We start from the raw sequence: 15,149 nt of genomic DNA, 5'->3' as shown, positions 1-15,149 counted from the left end.
CAACACGTGGAGGTCGTGGAGATCCCAACACTGCTCAATAGTATTGTTAAGATTTGATTAAAATGAATGACCTAACTTGAAGATAGGTCTCTTCCTCTATTTATAATACAAATTAAATACATTCTAATGACAATAATACACTTACTAACTCTCTCTAGTTAACATAGTAACACACTCAATAATAATAATATTGTTATTATTAAAAGACATACAACCTCTAACACTCCCCCTCAAGCTGGAGCATAGATGTCATATGCTCCTAGCTTGTTATAAATGAATTTAACACGAGAACCCCCTAACGCTTTGGTAAACAAATTAGCAAGCTGCATGTCAGACTTCACATAAGCAGTTGTAATGAGCTTTTGTGCAAGTTTCTCTTGAACAAAGTGGCAATCAACTTCAATGTGCTCCATTTGCTCATGAAAGACCAGGTTGGAGGCAATATGAAGAGCAACTTGATTATCACACACAAATTTCATAGGCTGAGAATGCGAGAAGCCCAATTCTTCCAACATTTTCTTCAACCAAACAAGTTCACAAGCAATGTGAGCCATAACTCTATATTTTGATTCAACACTTGACCTTGCCACCACGGTTTGTTTCTTACTTTTCCAAGAAACCAAATTACCACCAACCAAGATACAATGCCCGGTGGTGGATCTCTAATCAGAAGGCAATCTAGCCCAATCTTCATCTGTATATCCATGGATATAAGTGTGATCTTGATCACGATATAAAAGACCTCTCCCAGGTGCACCTTTGAGATATCTCAAGATGCCAATTATTGCGTTGCAATGACTTGTCCTTGGAGAATCTAGAAATTGACTAACAACACTTCTTGGAAAAGATATATCCAACTGAGTAATTGTGAGATGATTTAACTTTCCAACAAGCCTTCGGTATTGTCTAGGATTAGGTAGCAAAACACCCATATTCGGTATTAATTTGCCGTTAGGATCCATGGGTGTATCAACCAGTTTAGATCCCAACAAGCCAATTTCATCCAACAAATCAACAACATACTTTCTCTGTGACACAATAGTTCCGATATGAGATCTAGATACTTATATACCCAAGAAGTATTTTGGCGGTCCTAAATCTTTGGTTTGAAACTTAGTTTGTAGAAAAAGTTTTAAGACTTTGAATACCTTTATCATCATCACTTGTAATAAAATATCATCCACATAAACAACAAGAAGGATCCTACCTGATGAAGTATGACGATAAAACACGGAATGATCCACAACACATCCTCGAAGACCAAACTCAAGTACTATAGCACTGAAACGACCAAACCATGCTTTGGGAGATTGTTTGAAATCATATAAAGTCTTCTTGAGTCGACACACTAAGCTTGACTCTCCCTGAGCAACAAACCTAGGTGGTTGCTCCATATAAACTGCCTCCTCAAGGTCACCATGCAAGAAGGCATTTTCACATCTAGGCATATAGTTGATGTAGAGGCCAGTGACAAGAAGTAGCCAAGGATATAAACAGATGTACTGATGTAAGTTTGGAAACTGGAGAAAAAGTATCAGAATAATCCAGACTATACACTTGAGTGTATCCCTTAGCAACAAGACGGGCCTTTAGATGAGCCATAGAACCATTAGGGTTGACTTTCATAGTGTAAACCCAGTGACAATCAACCATGGACTTTGCCTAATCTTCTAGATTCTATGTTACTGTCCTTTCCGAACCAACCATATGAGTCTCCTTGTAGTTCGAGTCCTTGTCATTGTCTTGATCATCCTAATTTGCAGGTGTATTCATGATGGCGGCTCCAAGGAAGAGAGTTCCCTTTATCTTCTACTACCACGCCTATTGTTTCCTCATTTGATGATCATACTTCCCTTGATGTTGGTCCTCCAATTGCAATTCGGAAAGGTAAACACACATGCACTCATACTTTGTGTTCTAGCAAGTATGAGATCTGAGTTTGAGGTAGTTTAGTCTCAGATATTCAGTAGTGCCGAGTTGCCATGATTTGCCGATGTTTATTCTCATGTCCTTCGTGCTTCCTTTAGCACACATTCTCTTGCTTTTGTATTTGCTCTAAGATAACAACCTTAGCCACACAAGGTGATTCTAGTTCTCTACCAAATAACCGCAAAAGTTATCGCGGTGGTTTGAGTGATCGTAGTGGTAGAGACAGACGAGACAAGGGTACTCCTCACAAGTGCACTCATTGTGGACGGAATAATCATACTATTGAGCAATGTTGGGATCTTCACAGTAGACCTTCACGTGTTGCCAATGCAGCCACCACTAACTTTACACCTTTGGGTTCGAGTGAGGGGCAACATACTATATCCATGTCAGACGAAGAGTATACCAAGTTCCAACAATATCAGGCGTCACAACAAGCTTCTCTTCCCATTACATCTCTTTCCTAAACAGGTAATCACACAATATGCCCGTCATCTAGTACTTCTCATCCTAGTCCTTGGGTCAAGGGTTTGTAGCTCGTTTATTGACTCGGGAAGCAAAAGAAGCACGATGGTACTTTCCCAACTGACAAGTCTCACAATTGAGATTTGACATTGAACTCAAACTAGGAATAAGACATTTTAACTTTTCTAATGAAGGATGACCTAGGTGACCATGAATTTGAAAAAGGTGTGGTAGTAGCAATGCAGGTGGTAGAAGGAGATAGCAACTCAAAGTGATAGAGTCCATTAGCTTCACGCCCTCCGCCGATTGTCTTCAAATCTTGAATAACCACAAAATCAGGGAAGAATGTCATTGAACAATTCATGGATTTAGTAATTTTGCTAATGGACATAAGGTTAAAAGGACACGAAAATAAACATACATATGTGTAGTGTTATTGGAGTATAGAAGTTTGATACAATCCCAAATCTCCTTGCACGTATCTAGATGAACAGCTTGCCAACGGATATAGCACTGCCACAACCTCACAACTGAACATAACTCACAACGAAGCTTTAACAGACCCTGAACAGAAATGAATAGAATACCGCGAGTGCATGGTTGAAAAAGGTTGAATTCTTGAGCAAAAGACTGGCTTAACAACTTGATATAGCCTAAAGAAGGAATCAGAGCATGGTGGAGGAAAAAAGTGGCTAGAACTTCACTCACGCGTTGGTGCGTGGGGTTAGCCTTGTCGGCATTTGGCCGGCGTGTGGGGTGTCCTCTGGCGATGGGGTTTTGTGGGGTGGGTTGGGGGGGGGGGGAGGGGTTCTGTTTATGGGTATATGGTTGGATTTATGAAATAATATGGGATGGAGGTGTATATGGAAAGAACGACTGTGAGAATGGTGTTTTCTGGCAACGATTGAGGGGAATAGGGTTTAGGTTAGACCACACTCTGATACCATGTTAAGATTTGATTAAAATGAATGGCCTAAGTTGAAGATAGGTCTCTTCCTCTATTTTATTACACAAATTAAATACATTCTAATGACGATAATATTCTTACTAACTCTCACTAATTAACATACTAACACAATAATAATATTACTAAAAGACATATATAACCTCTAACAAGTATGATTACCTCTTCCGCAATGAGCGGACTTGCAAGGTGTGCCTCTACCTCATCCATCTCTACCACCAAGATTGCTCGAACTAGCTTGATAGCTTTTGCGGTTGTTTGGTAGAGAACTAGAATCACCCTGTGTGGTAAAAGCTAGCCTCTCAAAGCCAGATGCATGAGCAGGAGAACGTGTGCTAAAGGAAGCATGAAGAACTTGAGAATAAATGCGGCAAATGATGACAATTTTACACTACCAGGTATCTGGGACTGTACTGCCTCAAGATGGGGTCTCAAGCGTACTAGAACCCGAAGAACTGTCATTTGCTACCTTTGCTTATGCATCTCACGAACGAGGGTGGTTATAGGTTGCACGATGTTAAGCTCCTTATGAATAGATTTTCTCTCTCCAAAATAATCTGCAATGCTCTTGTCTCTTTGTTGTAACTGGAAGTACTCTTGGGATAAATCATACATATGTGTAATTTTACTTGAGTATAGAAGTTTGACATAATCCCAAGTCTCCTTGCACGTATCTAGATGCATGCACATTTGTGCACTCTGAGGCTCCATCGAATTCCACAAGATGGAAACAATCAAGGCATTTTCTTGAATCCAAACTTCTTTTCTCTTTAGAAGGGTCAAATTGGAGCAAGTGGTCAAATTTTCCTAATCCTACAAAATAAACTTGAACAACCTTAGACTATTGAACATAATTTTAACCTGAACAACCTTAGACCATTGATGATTGAACATAATTCTTTCAATCCAAGTTGTTACCTGTGACAGTGATGAAGGAAACATGTTTTTGGGATTCATAGACTCCATCCCAACACTTACAAACTAGTAGCCACACCAAGTCAAACAATTAGAAATGTGAAGTGCCAAAACAACCATGGATGAGGTGAACCACTTACAAACTAATATAGCACCGCCACAGCCTCATAACTTACAAACACTGCCACTGCTCCAAGAAACTGAAAAAAGGGCCTTTATGAACACTGAACGACAACTAATGGATTACCACAATTGCATGGTCACAAAAAGGTTGGATCTTTGAGCAAAAAACATGTCCAAAGGCTTGATAATATGGTCTAAGGAAGGAATCAGAACATGGTGGAGGAGAAAATCAGAAAAGGTGGCCAAAATCTCTCTCATGTGCTGGCACGTGAAGTCAGGACTACTGGCAGTCTGCCAATGCATGAGACACTTTTGGGTTTTTTAGGGTTAGGTTTTAGAGGGTTTTGTTTTTGGCTATATGGTTAATTTTGTGAAATAATGAAGGGGGGAGGTGGATCTGAGAAGGGCAACAACAGGAAGGTGTTTTGAGTTTGATAGGATTTAGCTTGGATCATGCTCTGATACCATGTTGAGATTTTGATTAAATGAAGGATTCTAACTTAAAGATAGGTCTCTCCCGCTATTTCTAATACAAATCAAATACATTCTAGTGACCATAAAACTCTCACTAATTAACATTACTAACACATTTACTAAAAATACAAAAAGTCTAAAATAACCTTTAACACATTCAAATAAAGGCTCCTTTTAAGATCAGGGCTTTCATGGAGACTTTGGTTGTCAATAGAATTAAAACTGATGATTAGGAGGCTGTATATGGATGTCATCCCCAGAATTTGCATTATGCGTTACGAGTGAAACCAATGAACATTTTTCCCTCCATTGTGTGGCTAAGTAGCTTTGGAGTTTGGACAACCTCTTCTATTTTTTTCCCCCTATTTTTATACAGGCTATGGTATTACTGTGCCTGCTGAAGCTTTTTTGATGGTGAGATTTTGGGGTTTAGGAGGAGCAACAATGGGATGATTTGTTTTGTTTATTTGTTTATTTATGGTGTGTGTGAGTGTGCCATGTTCGATTTTTTTGAAATTTGTGGTTTGATATGAATGCTAGGACCTGTAATGAAAAATCAACTCCTTCATATTTATTATGGGATGCTGTTCTTGTCCTTGCATCTTTTTGGGCACACTCTTTGGAGTTTCTTATGAGAGTTTTATTGTTTGACCTTTAGAGAGATTGGAGGGGATCTTGTCTATGATTTTCTAGGAGGATGTCTTATTATGATATTTGTAATTCTCTCTCTTCTGTTAAAGAAATGTATTTATATATATTTTCTATAAAATGAAAAATATTATTAGTTATTTTGGTAAAAAGAAGCTTGATTAAAAATCACAAGGAGGAAAAATACAAAAATGGAGAAAAAGAGGTCCTCGAAGAAAAGAAATGAAAACAAGAAATACCTGCATCATTTTAACAAAGCCACCCAATCTTGACTAATACCCTGAAAAAAGCAGCCCTTAAAACAGCCTGCACTCTGCTCAAAGAGAAGCCAAATACATTAGTGTATCCCTAAGAAGATCCTTGGACATTCTCGTTCGAGTACAAAATTGGAGCATTCCTCTCCAACCAAATTCCCTATAAAGTAACCCAAAGAGCACCCCTCAACAGCCTCTCTTCATCCTTACCCTCCCCAAACCAACAAAAAAAAAAACTCAAAAACTTTTTCACTGACTTCGAGCATGCACACACTTCACCAAGAATTTCAAACAGTGTGTTCTACAAACCCCATGTAAATTAACTTTAGAAGACAAATGTGAGGCATCCTTAGAGCTACTCCCACACACGAGACACATATCTGGAGAGAGAGCTTTAGAAGGCCTCCTACTCTATAGCAGATTGTTGGTGTTAACTCTATTAAGAGCTGTCAACACGTGTGGATTGGGATCCAACGCCTTGATTGGGATTGCAACCCAAAAATAATTCTCAAGTGGGGGCTTGTTAAGGTTTCTGTGGAGTCACCGCTAATTTTATTTTATTTTACTTAGGTGTGGTTAAGTTCACCTAGTTACTACCAAATAGTCGGCCTCTAACTCAACCTATCCAAGAAATCAGTAGTCATGGTTTGTGATATCGAAGTCAAGTTTGGGGGTACAATTGTGTGAGGTGAAGGTACTAGCAGTCTAGCGTCCCCTACACACTTATCCTTTTGAATGTTACCTTGATGACTTCAGAATATTCAAGCACTAATCAAACAAGGATTTTGATTCTTCATTTGACTTCAGATTGCCTCCCTTTAAATATTATTTTATCATATGACCATTGGGTATCCCATCAGAATCATAAGGCTTCCCTCACCTCGAGAATCCCAGGAAGAATGTTATCACGCTGCTTTTGAGCTCCTTCATTGGATTAATTAATTGGGGTTTCTTGTCTTTCAATTTAAGTACAACTATACAAAAACACATTTACAAAGGAAAAAAGATATGTAAAGCACCGGGCATAATATTCACAATGGATTTCATGACAATAATGCTTTGAAAGGTAAGTAATACTGCTCTCAAACTAAAGAAGTTAAGTCAAATATCTTCGAAATAAAAGAGGACACTCAAAGGAGTTAAAGAGTGCAACTTCCCTAATTTAATGACTCTAATTTTCTAAATTAAGAAACAAAAATAAAGGTCAAAACTTTATGTACAAATAAATTGATTTTTTTTTTCAATTTTTTCTTTTTCCCTTTTTTGTTGTGGTTTTTGTCCAAGATTGGAAATCCTAATCTAAGAAAAGAAAGCCCAATTCAACAATCTCCTAGAACTTTATGATTTTTTTTTTTTTGATTTTTAAATTAATTTATATAAATTAAAAACAAGCCAGAATTATGAATAAATAAAATTCAATGGAAAAAAAAGTTGGAAGCAATGTTGAGGCTTAAATTCTAAAAAAAACACAAAATCCTTTTTTATTTGAAGGAAATAAATTTTTTATTTAAGAAAAATATATTTTTATTAAAATAATTAAATAAAATATAAAAAGAAATAAAAATGGGAAAAAAAAACCTTAAAAATTATTCTAAAATAAAAAATAAAATTTTCCCTGATTTGCTCATATTTTTTGGGAATTGTTTTCAAAAGAAACAAAATTTTAATGATTTTTCAAAACAGAAATAAGCATTAAATAAAAATAAAAAAAATAGGAAAATGGTCAACCGGCTTAAGTGGACTGGTCTACCGGTCCATGCCATTTGAGGACATGTGTGGGGCATGTGAATTCTTCCCTGCTATAGTGTCATCATTTCAGCTCGGGTTCCCTTCGAACCTTAGCTGCAGCGCCATAGCAGCACCACCTCTGGCGTCTTCACTCATCGCCATCCATTGCCACCCTTGCTGTTGAAGACCTCCGGAAATCTCTCCTGTGGGCCATCGGCCCCTGCTCCTGCTATTGACGCAGCAGCTGCTGCGGTGATGGCTGTTGCGGTGACTGCTGCTGCAGCGGCTGCTGCTGCTGCTGTGGCGACTGCTGTGGCTGCTGCTGCGGCAGTAGCAGGTAAAACCTCCAGCCACACACTCTCTCTCCCTCCCTCTCTCGTTTCTATATTCTCCTTCTCTTTGTCTGTCTTTAAAACTCTTTCTTGGTCTTCTCAAATACCTTTCTTACCTTACCATATGTGCTACATGTGACTATCTGTGTGAGACAAATGCATATACATGACTAATGGAAGGGTAAAAGAAGGAGGAGGCAACGGTAAACTAATGGAGGAAGTTTCATGACAATTAGAAAAGACAGAGCCAAACCAATATGAGCAAAGCAAGTAGAAATCCTTATACAATTACAAGCATAGAACATTGAGGCATTATTGAGACAAAAAAACCAATGCAGCATTCATGCTAGCATATAAGCAAGTAGAAATCCTTATACAATTACAAGCATAGAACATTGAGGCATTATTGAGACAAAAAAACCAATGCAGCATTCAAGCTTCTCTCCAAGAATCTTCTCTTCCCCCCAAAACTCTTCCTTCTTCCCAACATGAAATCTCCTCTATTAAACGTGTATAGCCCCCCTCCTAAGCTCCGTATGCTTCTTTTTATAAGCAAAAGACTATGGTTTAGAACAAATAACTTTAGCTTTCCCAAAATACACTCTAAAATGCCTTTTTTTTCACCAATTTGCCACAATTATGAACCTAGTCGTTGCTCATGTCCACATTCACCCAAAGCTAGCCCAATTTGGGTCTTTGAAGCTAATTAAAATATATAAAGCTCTTAAAATTAAAAAAATTGGGGTCAAGAATTAGCCCAAACAAAAACGTGTAACAAGAAAGGCCACCAACCAAACAAACACCATTATCTTAGAAGGAGCTTTAATATCCCATGTGCCCTCTTGACTAGATATGAAAGAAAGATTAGCACGAATAATACCTTGATGAGTCTAATCCAAATTCTAGCATTATTACCATCAGAGATGATACTCGAGGAGAGATGATACTAACCTCGAGGACTATGGACAAAGAAGTAAGCTCCACAAACTCTCTTATCATTCAAATCCCTTCTAAAACGAAAATCTCAAGGAAAAAAAAAAGGCTCTCAAAAATAAGGAGGAAATCACATCAGAAATAGGTAAGGGAACAAATGGTGCAATGCAACCTTTCCACCCAAGTGTCTTCCCAAAACCAAATATGTTGTCTTTACCCAAGTGAAACTTCATAAGAGGAAGAAAGAAAAGGTAGACATGTGAAATGAACCTCCAAGGACTCTCTGAGGAACTTCAAAAACCCATATTTGCATCCTATTCATTCTCTTGTAATCTGAATTTACTTTTTATGAATTGTGTGCTAGAGGGGCTTCACCTCCATGGGAAAATGCACAACCATTAAGCCAAAAGTACAATGTTTTTTGACACCAAATTACCAAGACTCCAGCCCTGCCTCCTCCTTTGACCTACAAGAAATTACCTCTCACTTAACTAAATGATCTCTCCTCTCCCCACAACTGACCAAAGAAAATGCCTCATCACCCTATCAAGCTTTGAGCTACCCCTCAAGCAACTCTAAAAGGAGATCGAAGTTACAGAGGAATAGTAGACAAGATGGCCTGTATAAGAGTAGTTCTCCCCCTAAGGAGAAAAAATTACCTTTACACCCATCCAACTGCTTAGCTACCTTGGACTCAACTAGATCCCAAACGGCTAAAAAGTGGGGCTTTCCTCCTTCAGGGGCTCCTTATGGTTCTTAAAAAATTAGTGCGTAACTGCTGTTACAGTCGTTACATAATGGTAACAGTGGCTTTCAAGATCAGTTGGCTTTACAATCCTTTTTTTGACACTGCACATGCTTAGGCAGTATTTTCTGACAAATGTAGGGCTGTTGAATACAGACAATCTCATTCCAAGTTATTCTATGTCTAATCTTCCTTCTATTGCCATCAACATTAACTAGCTCACTCCTCATTGGTGCATTATTTCCTACATTGCACGTGCCCAAACCATCTTAGCTTCCCTTATCTTTTACAGGTGCTGTAGATAATGCAAATGTGTTCATTTCTTAAGTTGTTTGTTAGAGTTATACCCTTCATTCAACTTAGCATTCTCATTTCAGCAACTTTTATTTTTTGGATATGTTGATTCTTAGTTTCCAAACTTCTAATCCTTATTTATAATTTTATCACACAATATGCCTGAAGTACTTGTCAGTTTTACTTAATTTGCATTAAGTCTATGTGTTACATCTTCAATTTCTCCTTCACTTGCATAATTGAACCAAGCTATTTGAATCTACTAGAGTTACTAATTTCTTGATGACTTAGAAATTGTAGAATATAGTAATCAGGAAATTTAATCATTTCGAATATATTTTCTCAATATTATTCATTTGTAGTCATATGCAGTGCTTTTGGCCAATTTTCTATTGTGTATAAATTTATGAAATACTACTATAAAAAAATTATGAAATACAACTAACATACAGTACTTTGAAAAGAAATGTCTAATTCAAACACAAAACAGGCATATTTCGAACCAAATCCGTTTTTTAAAGTCAATTGTTCATAGATGGGTATGTATGTCTGTGTTTTCTTCTTAATTTTAAGTCTGATCTTGTATTACCTCCTTGCTTTTTCCAGATTGTATTTTCTGATGCACAGTGGATAGGGAAAAAAGATGAAAACCCTGATGAAGCCCCCCTTGAGTTTCCTAAGGAACTGAATGAGGTTAGTGCACCACCTCCTCCTCCTCTCTTTACAAACCCAACCAGCCCTCCTCCCCCCCACCCACCCCCCCGGGCGGGCGGCGAGCGAATATTGGATGGTCAGATGCTTATGTTATCACTTTGTAATTTATGATGCTGAAGAATAAATCATTCTAGGTTTCAATTTATAATTTGTTGCTTCCAGGGACATGCCGAATATGAATTTAAAGGTGGTGTAGGTGTGACATCTGCAACTAAATTAGGTGGTAATAGACCAGGAACAAAAATTGTGGAACAACTGTCTCCAAAAGCTGAACTGGGAGATGATTTATCAGATGGCGAAAAGAATTCTAAAGACTTAACAGAGACAACCCCAGTCCGACATTCTACGAGAACTGCTGGGAAAAAATTCAAGTAATAGCCGTGTTATTTAACTCTGATTGTTCTATGCTGCTTTACTAATTTTAAGACACCCAACTGTTGGAGAAAATCTATTTTGCCGCTATATGTTTTTTTATGAGGGTGGTTACATCTTTCTGTAGGCCGTCTGTTTTTAGCTTTATTTTTCTTGAATGTCTCAAATTGAAATGGGTGTAATTAATTAAATGGATGCATTGTGCAGTCAAAATATGATTTTCCCTCCTGCAACACAAGAATTGGTCTTGTGTGCATTTGCGTGTCAATCTCAATAATTTTAAGATAGTGTTATGCGCGTGGCTGTCAATTTCAATAATTTTAAGATAGTGTTATGCGTGTGGCAAATATCATTATCCCTGCTTTTTCAGTTTCATCAAGTCTAATATTGATGTAATTCCTGTGTGCTATAAATGTAATGAATGTTTTGAAATTAGAATGGACATTGCTGCTCTGTAATCACTGTTCACACAATTTTAGAAAACTTGGATATGTGCATTTTACTGGGTGGATGTCATAACCATTCCATTTAAACACTGGTAAACTTGTATTGATTTCATAAATTGTGTGGTTGTTGCATTCTCTTTCTTGTATGAGTGGATATTTCTCTAAGCATGCTATGCATTAATTAGGTTTTAAGTTAATAGACTGTCGGATTTTATTTAATTTATTAGTAGTGAAGGGCTTAGATGAAAAGAAATTATAAGGGCCCATGTTAAAAGTTAAAACATAAAAGAAATAGGATTTTGCGGCAGAATAGGGGGGAAAAAAACAGAAGAGGTGCATGTTGAAACAAGAGTGGACACTTAGGAAGCAGTTGGCAGCACTGCTGAGCCCACGTGCTGCAAGATGCTGCTGTCCTGATACATTTCTAGCCCTGTGGTGGCAGTTGGCCAACAGCTGGCGGCACCACAGAGCCACTTGTTTCCTTCTTTCCACCCCAGCAGCAGATGATTAGCTGTAAATCCTAGTTCTAGAGATATAAAGGAAGGAAGAGAGAGAAAACAGAAAACTCTGCAGAAAATCAAGAAAATAGGGAAAATCAGGAAAAGTACAAGAAATTCAGAGGAATCCCAATATAAATTGGAGAAGCTGATACTCAAGGTAGGTGTTCTTTTTTAATTTTTAATTTTTAATTTTTCCTATTCATCCAGGGATTGCAGTTTTAAAAAAAAATATGGAGGTTTCCAACAAAAAAGACTAGAGACCTGTATGTATTTGAGTCCTATTATGAAAGGATTTGTAAGTTGTTTATTGGTTACTTAGTATAGATAACAACACATGTTCTGTTTGGTCTCATAGCTACATATTAAATTTTTCAGTAGATGGTAAATTTATGCGCTATGGCTATTGGCCTAATAAGCATTATAGTGTTTACATTCAGTGACGTAACCTGTGTGTGCATATATTGAATTCCTATTGTGTGAAATAACTGTGCTGTCATTGTGAAATAGGAACAAGGAGGGATTGTCTCTCTTGGGTGAAAAGCCCTGAACCTTTGGAGGTTATTTCAGCATTAAGTGGTGGTTGGCCAAGCTCGAAATTGGCACTTGTTTGAGATGGAAATTAGCATGTTTGAGACAGCACTACTATGTATAAAGAGATTGCTATGAATAAGGAGTGCATTCATGAAAATATGATTATGCATGCACATAAATAAATCATTTCTTTAAATGATGAAATCCTTGTACGAGTAAGGAGGGATTAAGAATGTTTTTTCTTGAGATGAAAATATGATTATGCATGCATATAGAGAATGGTGGAATCCTTCTATGTATAAGGGGGCATTAAGAATGTTTTTGTTGAGCTTGTGGTTTCTCACCCTACAGTTTAGGTTCAACAGTACTGAAGGAAAGCCCTACTTGCTGAGTTTTCCTAGAAATTGTTACTTTTTCTACATGTACTAAGGTTGGCAGGAAGACACAAAGCATACGTTTTGTTGCATATTTAGTCCAAGAAGGGTAGGAAAATGTTGTATGTTGTTAGATTACGACTTTACCTAAAAGCTTAAGCTTTAGGTTGTGGGCCAGCAATGTATATCAAGCATTAACACTGCCACGCATGTGCTGCCTGATTGCACATTGAGGGATAAGCCAACAATAATTAACATCCATACTGGAAACTTAATATAATATATATATATATATTAACAAACTTGCATTAAACGTGGGCAATAAGACTAGTTCCTTGGACCTTTTGGTAACCAGCCCTGATACCATGTTAGATTACCACTTACCTAAAAGTTTAAGCTGTTATTTTGTGGGTCAACAATGTGTATCAAGCCTTAACATATATAAAGCATAGCTCAAAGTAAAGAGTGAAAGTAAAACCACTTTGGTTGCATTCTGAAAATATATATGTATTTTTTATTTTAACAAATACTCTTTCTTAATTGGCATTACTTGTAGTCAAATGATGATTGTTTGCAAACTATTTCTTCTTTGGGCCTGGTGCCTCCATCAGGTTTCGGATGGAATCAGTCACGTTCCAGAAATAGTGATTTGACAGGGATGTTCTGAGAGTTGATGTATCATGCACTGTTTGATCAAGAGTTGTAAATAATTAGATAATGTGTAATAGTATGTTTTTTCCCCTGGGATTAGTAAATTTGCCCTTTCTGTGTTTCCTTTCTTCTTCTTGATTTATATTTTTGGGAAGGTTGTTATTTATCCACAAGCCACTGAAACTAGAGTGGTTTTTTGTCATTCTCTTTGTATTATTTCTGCTCGTATATCATTCCTAGTCATTCATTTGTAAGTTTTAAATGATGTATCTAGTTTTGATTATTTCTTTTCTTAGTTCAGTTTTGCAGAAGGCTCTTCTGAGGATGATTCAATTGAAGACGAGGATATGTTATCTGAGGAAGAAGAAATGAAAGTTGGTACGAAGCTTGATTTTTCAAGCGATTGTAGTCATGATAATATCCTTTTTAATTATTGTTGTTTGGTATTAGTGTATTACATTATCCTTTCAGCTTTTGTAGATGGTGGTTATATTGGATGTTTAGAACTTTGTTCTTATTTGTAATCGCATTACCTTCTTTCTTTTTCCCACTACATTTTGATTCCCTTAAATGATAGATACAGGCTCAAAAAACAGTGCTTGACATTGACAAAGAAGATGCTGCAGCAACAAATCAATTTCCTCTGCAAAAGCAAGAATCTAGTACGCCAGTGACAAAGTCTAAGAAATTTCTTCAATCTACTACGAACAAGTCTGATGGACTAACTCACAACAACCATGGTTCACTTGTTCAAGCTACCATATCATCGTTATTTAAGAATGTTGAGGACAAGGTATGGTGTGGCAAAGCTAGATATCACAAATGCACAAGTATGTTGACTTGCTGCATAGATGTCCTAATTTCTGATACAAAATTATTTGTTTTATACAACTGTTTCATGTACTTCTGAACATCCACCGTTAAGAAGACAAGGTCTGTGCACTTCCTGAAAGTCCTCACATACAGGCATGTACACACATTTCTGAGTATCATAGTTCCCAACATTTGTTTGGTCACCCATGCTTTCTGAAGAGCACTTAAAATGTATCAAACTTGTACAATGTGGCTTTTGTATTAAGGCAAGAAGAAAATATCAACTTCTATGATGGATTTTAACTTTTTTCTTTTAATTGAACTAATCACCACAGTAATTGGATCAAATTAAGAAGAGATGCTTAGCATCTTGGCAAAGGTTTTGGTAGCTAAATTTATTAAAGAAAATTGGCACTTTAGTAAAAGATGTAACAATTTTTGCATGGAAAATGAAATCACTTTTATGTCTAAAATATGTGAACCTTGTATTATGCTTGAGTTCATCTTGAAAAAATCTGTTATAATCTGAATTTGCGCAGTAGTTGGGCTGAGAAGTGTTGCCAGAAGGTTTTGGATATTCATCTTAAATATATCTTTGGTTCAGTGGTTTTTTTTTTTTTTTTTTTTGCATTAGTGTTTTAATTTATTTTATTATTTTATTCTTTTCTATTTTTGGACTCCACATATTTTGTGTCTGCATATTTTAGGATCTGAAAAAATGAAAAAAGCTTCTGACTTTAAACTTTTAATAAAATTTTGGTATGCCATATATGGGATTAATTTGCAAAATTTACGAAATTTTTAATTCATAATTTTCTTGTTGAACTATGCAGATTTGTTGCCTTTACATTTCAACAAGAATTTGAATTAGTTTCTTGAAATTTAAAGAGGATCCTCAGGTCCAGGTTTTTCAGTGTATGAAGATCAACCCTGAAAAAAATAAT

General features: G+C 36.8%; 1 protein-coding gene across 6 annotated transcripts in view; it reads left to right on the top strand.

Moving 5' to 3' along the window:
- The window catches only part of LOC131158413 (DNA-binding protein RHL1), a 64,648-nt gene that overhangs the window by 30,438 nt on the left and 19,061 nt on the right, over positions 1-15,149 (top strand). For 4 of the 6 annotated variants that reach the window (XM_058113263.1, XM_058113267.1, XM_058113265.1 and 1 more), the window contains exons 3-7: positions 10,411-10,497; positions 10,681-10,889; positions 13,694-13,810; positions 13,975-14,185; positions 14,326-14,358. In XM_058113263.1, coding sequence (XP_057969246.1) covers positions 10,411-10,497; positions 10,681-10,889; positions 13,694-13,810; positions 13,975-14,185; positions 14,326-14,358 — 657 coding nt within the window. The remainder of the gene's footprint in view (positions 1-10,410; positions 10,498-10,680; positions 10,890-13,693; positions 13,811-13,974; positions 14,186-14,325; positions 14,359-15,149) is intronic. The other 2 variants (XR_009137480.1, XM_058113266.1) reach the window with 1 other exon arrangement.

This window comes from Malania oleifera, chromosome 6 (genome assembly GCF_029873635.1).
Source record: "Malania oleifera isolate guangnan ecotype guangnan chromosome 6, ASM2987363v1, whole genome shotgun sequence".
Classification (NCBI taxonomy): Eukaryota; Viridiplantae; Streptophyta; class Magnoliopsida; order Santalales; family Ximeniaceae; genus Malania; species Malania oleifera.
Note: the sequence above shows the minus strand (reverse complement) of the source record. Positions and strands in the feature narration are given on the sequence as shown.